Consider the following 13,329-nt stretch of genomic DNA (forward strand, 5'->3'; position numbering starts at 1 on the left):
GGAAACTACGCACACTGAACACGGCAGTGACGAGTCTCTTGAAGCAGTCAAGCCCATTGTCATGGACCGTTTACTTTTAATGAGCAATGAGCGCCACCACTTGATAAAAAAGAAGTCATGTCAGACCCAGTAGGTTGCTTCCCCTGTACTCACCCCAGCCCCTCGGCATGGGATTTCAAAGTCCAGGCAGAGGTAGATTGTGTGGTAGCTTGAGCGTCGTGGAAAACGTGGCCCCTGTGCAATACATCCATAAAGCAGATTAGTTTTCATTTATATGGATGGGGGCATGGCCACTCTGTCAGGAACCTAGCAAAACAAGGAGTGAAGTCTTTATTGGATGTCAGAAGAATACAGGTTCCTCATATGATACTCCGGGGCAGGGGGTGGGGAGTGGGAGAGAAAGAAAGAAAAGTAGTAAATGCAAAATAGAAGCAAACCCTTGATGATATTGTTTAAATGAATTTGTTTCCCTTCTGAAAAGAAGCCAAATGTAGAGAGGGTTCGGGAAGTGCAGCTGTGGCTCAGGTCTGCCTCAGGATCCAGGACGATGCTGAGTGGTCCCGCGCTTGCCCCTGTGCTGGGGGGTCTTCTGCACGGCGCTGCCAGTGGTCCCGCACTTGCCCCTGTGCTGGGGGGTCTTCTGCAGGGCGCTGGCAGCCTGCTCATCCTGCCTTCCACTGATGCCAGCTCCGGCTGTTTCTGAGGCTGTGCATCCCGATGGGAGCAGAGAGTGTCATTTTTTCTCCCATGGACCGGCTAGCGGGTTTGAACCACTGACTTTGTTATTACCGATCCAATGCTTACCCAATAGCATATCTAGGGCTCCTTGTTAGCCATGATTAAAAGGAAAAAAAAACATGTCCAACTTAGTGCCATCAAGTTGCTGTTGACTCATAGCCTCTTCCTGGGGTTTCCAAGACTGTACCTCTTTCCCGGAACAGAAAGCCCAGTCTTTCTCCTGAGGAGCTGCTGGTGGTTTCGAAGCGCTGACCATGTGGATCACAGTCCAATGCATAACCACTACAGCAGGGATAGACTCGTGGGAAATTTGGGCTCACAACATAAGAAAGACTATATTGTGATCGGTGCCTTTCATTAGGGAGAACAAAACTATAGCTGTCAAAGCTTATTTTGAACAACTGTTTTCTTCTTGATCTTTCATAATTACTTAAGGTTGTACTTGAAATACGTTTATTGTTGTTGTTTTTAGGTACCATTGAGATGGCTCTGACCCACAGCGACCCTATGCACAACAGAATGAAACATTACACAGCCCTGAGCCATCCTCACAATTGTTCCTGCACCTGAGCCCATTGATGCAGCCACTGTGTCAATCCATCTCATTGAGGATCTTCCTCTTTGCCACTGCCCTTCCACTTTACCAGACATGATGTCCTTGCCCAGGGCCTAGTCTGTCCTGACAACCTGTCCAAAGTGTGGAAGACCAAGTCTTGCTATCCCTGTCTCTATGGGGCACCCAGACCTTACTTCTTCGCATTCAGACGGGTTTGTCCCTTTAGCAGTCCATTGTACTTGCAGTGTTCTTCAGCACCGCAATTCAAATGCATCAGCTCTTCTGTGGTCTTCCTTATTCGATGCCCAACTTTCACATGCAAATGATGCCATGGAGAATACCATAGCTTGGGTCAGATGTCCCTTAGTTCGTCAGTACTGCATTCGGTCAGACTTACCTAATGCAATACTTCTTTTAATCTCTTGACTGCTGCTTCCATGAGCATTGATTGTGGATCTAAGCATAACAAATCCTTGGTAACTTCAACCTTTTCTCCCTTTATCATGATGTTGTCTATTCGTCCCATTGGGAGGTTTTTGGTCTTCCTTACACTGAGTTGTAATCCATCCTGAAGGCTGCAATTCTTGATCTTCATCAGCAAGTGCTTTAAGTCCTCCTCACTTTTAGCTAGCAAGATTGTGTCATCTGCATACTACAGGTTGTTAATAAGCCTTCCTCCAATCCGGATTGGAGGAATTTTCTTCTTCATATTAAGCCAGCTTCTCTGAATATGTTTATTAGGATGTCTTCAAGGAACATTAGGATGTCCTAAAACATGAACACAGCCTGCTTTATTTTATGATGCTTCCCCTAGGCAAGGAGCAAATGCCACCAGAGATGAGCTGACGACATCTGCCTTCCTGACTGTTCAGTTGGACCGGTCCCTTGGAGGAAATGCTGTGCAGGTTGGGATACGTTTGTCCATAAAAATTCATAAAAGTTACATTTCTGCTACTCTGCTTCTGAATTGACATATGGGGCCTTAATCCATTTTCTAGTTAAAACCAAGTGGAAGTAGGGACCTTTCCTTGAGATTAACTTTATGCCCATTTTGAAATTCAAATATTGCTCTACTCATGTCATACCGATTCCAAAGAAAAAAAAAAGACACAAACACAAGTAAATGAAAAATGGAAAATCAACTAATTTATTTATTTATGAACAGAGAAGAAACATACCTTTTAAAACCATACCATTTGTCAGTCATGACCATTACTTCACATTGAGTCATTTGGGTGTCCACACTTCCAGCTCGTGTTAAATCTTGGCGTGCGCGCGCGCACACACACACACACACACTCCACCAAGAAACCCACTACTTATTTACTAGGACCTGTGTATCTATTCAGGAGAAAGATGTGGCTTTCTACTTCTGTAAAGATGTACAGTCTCAGAAACCCACAAGGCCAGTTCTGCTCTGTCTTGTAGGGTTAGTGAGTCAGAGTTTACTCGATGGCAGTGTTTTTTGTTTGGGGGTTTTATTTTTTGGTGAACTTATTACATCACATGACAAAGGAGAATCGGGTTTGCAAACAGAATTAAGGTTGCTAACTCTATGGCCTTAAGATTTTCCAGGTAGAAAATCACAAAGATCCATAAAAGTAGGGGGGCATAAAAAGTTAGAGTGATGCCAGGTAAGAAAGACTTGACAAGCCATTACTGGCTTTGATGCTGAGTGATGGGGCCACAAGCCAAGAAGTGCAGGAGGTCTCTAGGGACTGGATAAAGCAAGGGAAGACAGTCTCCTTGAGAGTCTTCAGAAAGAACGTACTCCTGCCAACACCTGGGAGATCCACTTCAGACTTCTGACCACCTGAACTGGAAGATTGTAAATCTGTGTTGTTATAAGCCAGTAAATGTGTGGTTAATTTGGTCTATCAGTAATGGGAAATGAACACAATTCTCTATAAAACAAATACAAATATATCATGTTAATTAATAGGTAGTAGGTAGATAGGTAATTAATAGGTAAATAGGTAATAGGTAAATATTTCAGAAAAATATTTTGTCATAAAAGTGCATATGCTACCATGCACATCGACAAACTGAAGGCAACCTTGTTAAGAGAGCTCTCACTCTCTGCCATTGAGTTGATTCTGAGGGATCCCCATTTCTCTTCTAGGCACCAGTGTCTTGCCTGGAACAAAGTCCAACAACCCCCACAACGAGTGGGGAAGACAAAGGAAGGTGGGCAGTGCGGGGAGAGGAAGAGAAAGACATAGAGGGTTGGGGAGAAGAGAAAATAAGTGGGAGGAAAAGAGCAGGGAGAGAAGGGAGCAGAGAGGAAATAGAGAGGGACACGGGGAATAACAGAGCTCGGAGGGAGAGTCAGGAAGAAATACAAGAAAAGCTTGACGGGAGAGGAACAGGAACTGGACAAGATAATGAGAGAGAGAAGAGGGAGATGAGTTATTTGGCAATTTGTGGCAATTACAAATTAATTTGTAGAGTTGTCTGAACTCAAATTAAAAATGCCAACTGTATATGGACCAAGCTTATCAATGGACCAAGTTTGTTTGATAATGCAGTGTGTGTAACTATCATGCGTGTTAGAGCATATCTCTAGAACACTTATAACGTAGAACGTGTAACTAGGGAGCTCCGGTAGCTCAGTGTCTCAGGCGCGTCTGGGCATGGAAAGGGCAGCGGTTTGAACAGTGCAGCAACTCTGCAGAGGCAGATGTGGCCATCTGTCCTCATAAAATGATAGCCCTCGAGGCTCTGTGGGCGGCGGCCCTGTCCTCTAAGGTCACTGTGAGTTGGAATCAACTCAGTGGCAGTGGGTTTGGTTGTGATCAGACACATACATTAAAAAGTGTATTCATGTGTTGACTTTTAATGATAAGTTTGAGTATCAAACAATGAGATTCTAATATCAATGTCTAATTCTCCTTATTGAATCTAAGGTATCCTTTCAAGCCTAGTTCCACCTCATTTCTGTTTTCTCAAGCTCAGCTGAGAATTTCTGGTGCAATATCTGTTATGTATTACAAAAGCCTTTTCGCTGACTCCTGGGAACTCTTGGTCATTGCTTATTTAATTGCTGATTGTGAAGCCTAAATGCACACCCAAACCCAGCACATGGCCATCGAGTTGGTGCCGACTCACAGAGACCCGATAGGACAGGGTAGAACTGTCCCTGTGAGTTTCTGAGACTGTAACTCTTTTTTTTTTGGGGGGGGGGGCAGTTTTATTGGCACATAATCCACACATATCATATGTGCAATAGTTCAATCCAATCAAGAAAAACCATCATCACCACAATATGTTTTAGAACATTTTCTTCTTTCTTGTACTCCTTGTTGGTAGTGCCCCATCTCCTCCCAACTTTCCTTGCCATTCACCCAAGAAACCATCAACCAAGCTACTGTCTCTGTAGATACGTCCATCCTGGATCTCAAATTCTGAACATACACGGGCTTAAGTCTCCATACAAAAACAAAACGACTAACAATAACAAAATAGAGGAAAACCTCAATCGAAAAGAGAGCAGAAACATTTCAAAACTAGAACAGGTTTAAAATGGGTCAAAAGGGAGATCAAATGATAAGATGTTAAATGTTCACCTAGCTACATCTGCCTTATTCCACTTTCCAGTGCCCTCTGCCTGATAGCAAGGCTAGTCACACCTAGGAGACCGGAACTCGTCATCGGACTGGTCTTTCTCCTGCAGCTTCAAACTGCTGACCCTGCCGTTGGGGGTCCACTGTGAACCCCTTCACCACCGGGCTCCTTACCGCAGACTGAAGGCGGCTTCGTTTCTCTCTGACTGTTTCTCGCTGTTCCTGTGTGTCTGCTCTTTCCTCCTCCTCCTCCGTCCTGCCTCCTTCCTCCCTTCTCTCCTTTTCTGCTTGCGCACTCTGTCGAGGTGCGGCCATCTGGTTTTGCGGCCTTGCCCAGAAGAAGCATCTCTGGGGGTTCAACTCGAAAGCAGGTCCCCTTTAAAAGCTCATCCGTCAACGTCCCGGGCAGGGCACTGTCTTGTCCTTCCTCATGCCGACGTCCAGGGAGCTGAGAGGATGTAGTATGCAAGTTCTTTTGTCTCTTTAGGTTTATTTTCCCCTTCCCACCTTTATCAACGTGGCATTTTCTTCCCCAAATGTAATAATTAACTATAGAGATAAGGCCGAGAATTTAAAACGAACTCCAAGATGCGGTGGCTGTGGAATTTGGTCTTCCCGCTGGTTCCTCTAAGGCACACACTAGCAGGTGTATAAAGCCAGTTAGATCCACGGTGCCTTCTACATATTAAGTATTTGTTTAGAAATTTACTTCTTTTTAAAAAAGAATCATTTTATTGGGGGCTCGTACAACTCTTATCACAATCCATACATACAGGGATTTACGTTTTAAGGTACGATTAAATTATCTAAATGCACTAGATTCTTTCTCCATGAAATACAGGCAGTCCCTGGGCTTGGGGCGAGATCTGCCCTTGTATCTGTAAGAACCTGGAGGTCAGTTGGAGAAGGTGCACAGGGTTCTTATAGTCTTCAGCACAGCAATTAACCCACAAAACTGCTCTGGGGAAAAAGATGACAGTCTTTTTGGCCTTAGAAGATTTATGGCCTTAGAAACCTTGTGGGGCAGTCCTATTCTGTTCCCAGTCTTGAATGATTGAAAGACCACATGCACAGCAAATGAAAATAATTATGATGAGCAATTTGTTATTAGTAGGTCTTGGCTCTGTTGTTTGAAAGTGAAGGAAAATTTATCAAATTTATATAGCATTAAAGGGCAAAAGTAAGAATTGCCCAGATGCATTGGGTCTCTACTGAAGTACTCCCTCAATGCAAGGACACTTTGTTCTAATAACCTGGCATTCTGTGATGCTCACTTCCCTGACACGATCAATGAAGTCAAAATGGACGTATAAGCAAATGTGTTGAAGAAAGCTGGCGGTGCCCGGCTATTAAAAGATATAGCATCTGGGATCTTAAAGGCTTGAAGTTAAACAAGCAGCCATCTAGCAGAGAAGCAACAAAGCCAACATGAAAGAATCACATCAGCCTGTGTGATCATCAGGTGTCAACAGGATCAGGTATTGGTCATTAGAACACCCAAACCAAACAAATATATTGATGCATATTGATGGGGGTCGGAGAGGGGACCCAATGCCCATCTATAGATAATTGGACATCCCCTCACAGAAGGGTCATAAGGAAGGACTGAGTCAGCCAGGGTGCAGTATAGCACCAACAGGACACACATTTCTCTCATTCTTTAATGCTTCCTCCCCTCCACTACCATGACCCTAGTTCTACCTTACAAATCTGGCTAGACCAGGACATGTACACTGGTACAGATAAGAGCAGGAAACACACGGTATCCAGGACAGATAAACCCCTCAGGAACAGTAATGGGAGTAGTGATAACATGAGGGGAGGGGGGAAGGGAGAAATGGGGAACTGTCTGCCATTATCGACGTATAATCTGCCCTCCAGGGGGATGAACAACAGAAACATGGGTGAAGGTAGACAGTGGACAGTGTAAGATATGAAAATAATAATTATTATAATTAATCAGCAATCTATGAGGGTGGGAGGGTAGGGGAGTGAGGGGGTGGGGGAAGAGGACCTAATATCAAGGGCTCAAGCAGAAAGAAAATGTTTTGAAAATGATGACGGAACATATTTACAAATGTGTTTGATACAATTTATGGATGGATTGTTATAAGAGCTGTAAGAGTCCCCAAGAAAATGATTTATTAATAAAAATTAAAAAAGAATTGCCCCAAATCAAACCTTTGTAACCTGGGGACTACCTGAGCAGATGTCATCTGATCAGTCTCTGAAGTATTCCTTTAGAATTAGGTTAAAACTTTGAATATATTTGTTATGTATAAATGCCATGGCTAAATGGTACAATATTTGCTCTATATGTCCAATTAAGTGAATTTTCATCATTAGCCTGTTAGAACTTAAATTGACAACGAAATAGCAATTCTCAACCTCGCCACTAGATGGTAGTACTTTACAAGAATTCATAAAGAACTAACCATCCTGAAGTGCGATGCTAAACATTTCTTTTTTCTCATCATGGCAATTAAGGTTTCTCAACAGGACAGGAAGTGCTAGGCTGATCAGGTACTTCCTGTTGCCCCACCATGTCCGGGGGCTGTCACCCAGTAGCTGCTTTCATCCTTTGAATGGCTTCCTTCATGGACTGTGCCTCAGCGGTCCCATCCACCGAAAGACAGACCAGGGTCAGAAGGACAGCTTAGTGGCAGTTCAGCACAGAGAAGAAAAGGTGAAAAAGCAAAATAAACAAAAAGCAAGGAGAATGAACTTTTAAAAATAAAACTCACCCACAGTTTAGGTAAGAAATCAGAGATTCATTTCTAATCCAAAATTTGATCTTAAACTAATCAGTAAAAATCAAGCAACTATTTATTTAAATTTACCTTGAAAAATTCTCATGTTATATTATGTTATATTAGCTGTGATACACATACCATTGTCATAGGGAAGTTAAAGTTAGAAAGTAAATTCACTTTTTAAATTCTAGTTTTTAAAAATGTGCATGGAAATCTTACCCTTGCCTGTATGGATTTATGATTAATTTTCATTTCACTACCCGGGATGTAGAACTTATTGATTGGATTTGGGGTTTCTTATTTTCTAAGTGTTTGAATAAAATCTCTCAGCCTCCTGAAGTAGATCCCTAGCAGGAGAGAATTAAATCCATCTGTAAAAGGATGGCTTCTTTTTTTTTTAAAAAAAGAGTAATTTTCATATTGGATGGCATAAATCAATATTTTTGCCCCTTCTGTTGAAGGAGATGACAAACATACAATTTTATGTTGCCTGGACACTGAAAGGCCTACGGGAGGGGGGGCGTTCAGCTGAGATGAACAAGCCTGGGTGCTGGTTGTGAGCAACAAGCCCACAAACCTTCTGGCAGTGAGGAAACTTTGCGGGATGACCATTAGCCCATGTGTTCTAGTAACCTCTGCTCCCTCTGCTCTTGACTTTGTAGTTTTTATTTTGTTTTCAAAAGAAAATTATAAACACGTCTGGAAATACAAATGTCTTTCATTGCATCCTTCATGATATTTCTCTTCCCATCCCCTTGTGCTGCCCCCTCGCCCTCCCCAGATCCGAGTCTCCCAAGGCAAAGAGCCTGCTCACCTGCTGAGCCTGTTCAGAGACAGACCGCTCATTATTTACAAGAATGGAACATCAAAGAAAGGAGGTCAGGCCCCGGCTCCCCCGATACGCCTCTTTCAAGTCCGGAGAAACCTCGCATCTATCACTAGAATTGTGGAGGTAACGTCATGCATCCATAAAAACACGCCTTGGTGATGGGCTTCCCAGAGAAGCTGGGCTGTCAACAAGTGTTAGTTTGTGAAGAATTGGCCAGGGAATTCCCTTCATTTCTATAATGAATCCAATGCTCACCATCAAAACTACTGAGACCGAGAGAGCTGAGTGTAAAGTTAGACTCCAGATGCCAGGCCTCTTGCAGTTTTTCCAACAAAAGTTGGACCCAGACAGATGAATTTTAAGAAAAACACAACCAATCAAGCTGCCAAAGGCATGGGCAGCTTAAGCTTTGCCTTGAAAGGTCTGACGCAAGATGGATGGTGGGTGATGGTCAGGTAACCTCCCTGGGGACATCTGAGAGGGGGGAGCCCTTGTTTGCACACGTGGAACAAATGTGGGAAGCGGGCTTGGTCACTTCGGACCAGAACCATGACTCAACTGGCCAAACAAGCTGTCTCTGGCAGCTGCTGTGAAAGAAATCAAACCCCATGTCACGGCGGCAGAAGACAAGACCTCCAGGGTTCTAAATCGCGGAGGCTCCTGGCCTTCAGGACGAGCCCTTCATCTTTCGTAGTCCAGTGACCTCAGGCACCAACCAAATGCAAGCCTCTTAAATCACCCCTAAACTGCCATGCTCTCTCTGCCCCTCCCCAAGCCTGGGCAAATCTACAACGGTCAGCTGAGCCCTGAACGCTGGGTGGCCACTGCTCTCCTCCACCCTCCACCTCTCCTCTACGAATTCTTCCCTGTCCCTTCTTTTGGGCTGTTGTCACTTGAAGATATATATCCTCCCCTTGTCCTTTCCAGGGGACTTTCTCCCCAGGGCCTCTGTGCTGGGGTGCTGACTGCTGCCTCTCCACTCTCTCCTCCAGACCTCTTCTGGCGTCTACTGGGCAGCCAGCCCCTTGCTTCTCATTCTTGGTTGATTGCAGTCCTTGTCTCCATGAGTCTTCCCTCTCCTTGTTTTGACTTGCTCTTGTAGAGCAGTCTTTCTCTGGCCCACGTCAACTCATTTGAGGGGTCCAACTAACCGTAGCCCCTTAGCAATCTCCAGTTCAAAGGTCTAGTGTCTGACAATTACTTCCTGTCTTGTGGTTCCTTTCCTACAGTGGGTAGATTCCAGAAGTTCTTAATCCCAGGCACCAGTTCATGAATCCTCCTCACCCAATATGCCCTGGGTTCTCCCCTCTCACAATTAATCTCCACCTCCCTGCTTTCTATTAGTAACAGAGTCAAGGATCACAGAAACAGAAATGAAAAGGTGAGAGTCACTTCATCTTTTCCCCTTGAACTTCACCCACGTGTCTGCCTCTGTTCGTATACATTTTGCCTTCTTTCCTGTTTCAGTGAAGTCGCTGTATTGTCTTTTACTGGCAATACCTCTCACTCCCAGCCTGAGAGGCTCGACTCAAAACCATCGTGTGAAGGTCTTGTTGCTTCTCATCTCCTGGGGGGCAAAGGTTTTCATGCTGTGTGTTGCAAACACCTCCCTGATCGTGTACCTATCTGGGCACCGGCTCTTGTTGCCTTTCTCTCATCTCCCTCTGTCTCCATGAAGCCAGCTTAGTTTAGAAGTCGAAAGTCTCAAACAGTAGACTTGGTTTCTATAATCCACCGTCATCACTAACTAAACGTATTCACTGCCATAGAGTTTTATTCTGATTCATAGTGACCCTACAGGACACGGTCGCACTTCCCCTGAGGGCTTCCAAGATTGTAACTCTTTGCAGGAGTAAAAAGCCTCGTCTTTCTCCTGGGGACCTTGGGGGTAACAGCCCAACAAGTAAGGCACGATGCTACCAAGGTGCCCTCATCCCAGCAGGATAAATTCTGTTCAGCATGGGCCAATCGGCCCTTTCCTCTTGAGAGAGAACTAGAGCCAATTGCCTAACATTTATTATCCCCCGGGCTATGTCTTTAAAACTTGGGACAGCCACCCTTACCTCTTCTCTCGGGGACAAGGTCCTAAAATAGAACTCTACCCCTGCCCATGAGAAATCTTAGTGCCCTTCAGTGAGTCGGACTCATAATGACCCTACCTAGGAATCCTGAGGCATTAAACATTTACAGGAACAGAAAGGCTCTTCTCTTTCCCCCGTGGGGTGGCTGCACAGCCCACTGTGCTGCCAGGACTCTGGACAAAACCCTGGCTCTGGGTGAAGCCAACTCTCCATGTAGTTGTGCCTACCTGCTGGCAGCTCAGCAGGGGACTGTTAATCTTGTTCTCCTTCTTGAAAGGTTTTTCAGCACTCAGCCTCAAGCACATCACTCTTGGTTACCTCCTTCCCCTCAGCTGTTCATTCTCCATCTTACAGGGTCCTCCTGGTCTCCCTGGTTTCACGTGGTCACACCCAGCCCCTGAGTGTCAGAACAAACTGGGCAGACAGTGGTTCTCACCAAGTCACAAAAGCCCATTCTAGGACACGCACCCTCATGGCCAAGCCCGGACCTCTGCACCTATTGCCCCCAGCCCAGAGGTTCCACTTTTAAATTCACCCTCAACCTGGACTCTGGACACAACTAGGACCCACTCTCTACCCTATGGTCACGAGAATGATCCCAGATACCTTCAGATGGGTGCACAGCTTCAGAGTTGAAGGCAAGGCGTATATCAGTGCTGCGTTTGAATTCCCCATAAACGGGCTCATGTGTTGACTCCTCATTTACCTAAGTCTGGGAACTTTGCTTAGTGAATCTGTGATATCACTGCCTGCTTTGGACTCCAGCCCCTTTAAAGTTTTTTTTTAAACATTTTTCAGATTTCCCTTTGCTTATTTGATAAGCCCGATCATTCATAGGGTCAGAAAAACACTTTGCTTTGTCTGTGTCCTTTGGGAATATTATATGCTCTGCCCCAATGATAGTGGTATCCTTGAACATCTTGAACATCTTTTCCAAATCTTTGCTTCATCCTTTTGCTTCATTTTAGTCCGAGAGCCTTGTGCCACCATCTGGGGGCAGTTGGCTATTCAAGGGATGCAAATCAAAAATCTTCCCACTCCAAGCTTTCAGACACCATGGTGGTTGGTGTCTCATTATCTGGGGTTAGGATGAGGCTGTGTGGGTTTGTCACTGGGACCCCTGCAGGGACATGCTTCCTGGAGTCAGCCATCATGGATTTAAAGGCTCTTTTCTTTTTGATGCTCTAGGTGGATGTTGATGCAAATTCACTGAATTCCAACGATGCTTTTATCCTGAAACTGCGACAAAACAGTGGCTACATCTGGGTAGGACGAGGGGCCAGCCAGGAGGAGGAGAGAGGGGCGGAATACGTAGCAAGTGTTCTCCGGTGTACAACCACAAGGATTCAGGAAGGGGAGGAGCCAGGTGAGGCCAAAGGAATGAACCAGAAATTGTTTGTGTAATTGCTACTCACGTGCTTCATTTGTTTTTTCATAAATAGAAACATTCTAATGGTGATAGGGGATTAAGAATCCCTCCATAATTGCATAGTAGATAATAATACCTGGTGCTATTTAACTGCCTTCTTAAATCACCTTGTCAAGGTTGGATAATATTATTTGTTGAGGTGGAGTAATACCACTGTGTGCTCCGGAAGATGCGTTGGTTAATTTGCTGTGCTTCCCACAGAGGCATTTTGGAGCCCCCTTGGAGGAAAAAGAGACTACCAGACCTCCCCACTGCTGGAAACCCAGGCTGAAGACCATCCCCCTCGGCTCTACGGCTGTTCCAACAAAACTGGAAGGTTCCTTGTAAGTGCCTCTGAGACAGAGAGGGAGAATCTACACAGCACCGGGGAGGGAGCGCGCCAGCCACGGGGCTCCTTGATTCTCAGATTTAATTTACCTGAAAGTCACATTTGATATTCTTCGTCCTACACCAAGAAGTTGAGAGAGTCGATGGCAATACAGAAGCGTTCAGGTGGAAACGTGGTTGCTAATCTCTATCGAGCCAGTTCTGGCTCCTGGTGATAGCACGTGTCCATTGGGCTTTGTTGTGTTTTTATGTTTCAAGAATATGTTGTGTGTTTTCATAAAAGTTTAGTCAGCAAAGTAGATTTCCATTTAATAGTCTTATATTTAATGCTCAGTGACATTGGTTACATGTTCTTTTTTTAAAACAATAAATCATTTTATTGAGGGCTCTTACATATATTATAACAATCCATACATCCATTATACCAAGCATGCATATACAATTGTTGGCATTAACAATTTCAAAACATTATCTTTTTTCTTGAGCCCACTGTGATTTTCTCCCTTTATTCCCTCCCTCACCCACCCTACCACCCTTGCAAACCCTTAATACATTATGTATTGTTTTTACTATTTATGCATATCTTACACTGCCCATTCTATCCCTTCACCTACTATCCTGGTGTTCGTACCCCTTGAGCGGGGTTATTCCACCATCATTGCTATCTGCTCCTCCTTCCCCCCCATCCTGGAATCATTCCTACCATTACTCTTTCTGAGGGGGTTTGTCTATCCTGAATTCTGCATATCAAAAGCTCTTGTCTGTACTGATGTATGGTTACATTTTCTTAATGTGTTAACATCTCTCACCATTTCCACTCTGGTTATTCTGTTTTCATTTATCTAGCTTCCCTACCCCCCTTCCCTTCTCATCTTTGCTTTAGGATCAATGTTTGGTCTCAAAGAGATGCTTTCTTTTGAAGGTGCATAATTCTCATAGTGATCATCTTCATGAGCCAATCAGTTGGGTTTTTTCTTAATCATTTTATTAGGGGCTCATACAATTCTTATCACAATCCATACATACATCAATTGTTTCCAGCACATTCGTACA

At 44.4% G+C, this 13,329-nt stretch overlaps 1 protein-coding gene across 1 annotated transcript in view; it reads left to right on the forward strand.

Annotated features, from left to right (window-relative positions):
- Positions 1-13,329, forward strand: part of SCIN (scinderin) — an 85,906-nt gene that overhangs the window by 58,751 nt on the left and 13,826 nt on the right. Inside the window, exons 10-13 of the mRNA XM_004702689.2 lie at positions 2,109-2,199; positions 8,392-8,562; positions 11,709-11,886; positions 12,151-12,272. Coding sequence (XP_004702746.1) covers positions 2,109-2,199; positions 8,392-8,562; positions 11,709-11,886; positions 12,151-12,272 — 562 coding nt within the window. The remainder of the gene's footprint in view (positions 1-2,108; positions 2,200-8,391; positions 8,563-11,708; positions 11,887-12,150; positions 12,273-13,329) is intronic.

This window comes from Echinops telfairi, unplaced genomic scaffold (assembly GCF_000313985.2).
Source record: "Echinops telfairi isolate 266 unplaced genomic scaffold, ASM31398v2 ScPeMD7_23;HRSCAF=83, whole genome shotgun sequence".
Taxonomy (NCBI): domain Eukaryota; kingdom Metazoa; phylum Chordata; class Mammalia; order Afrosoricida; family Tenrecidae; genus Echinops; species Echinops telfairi.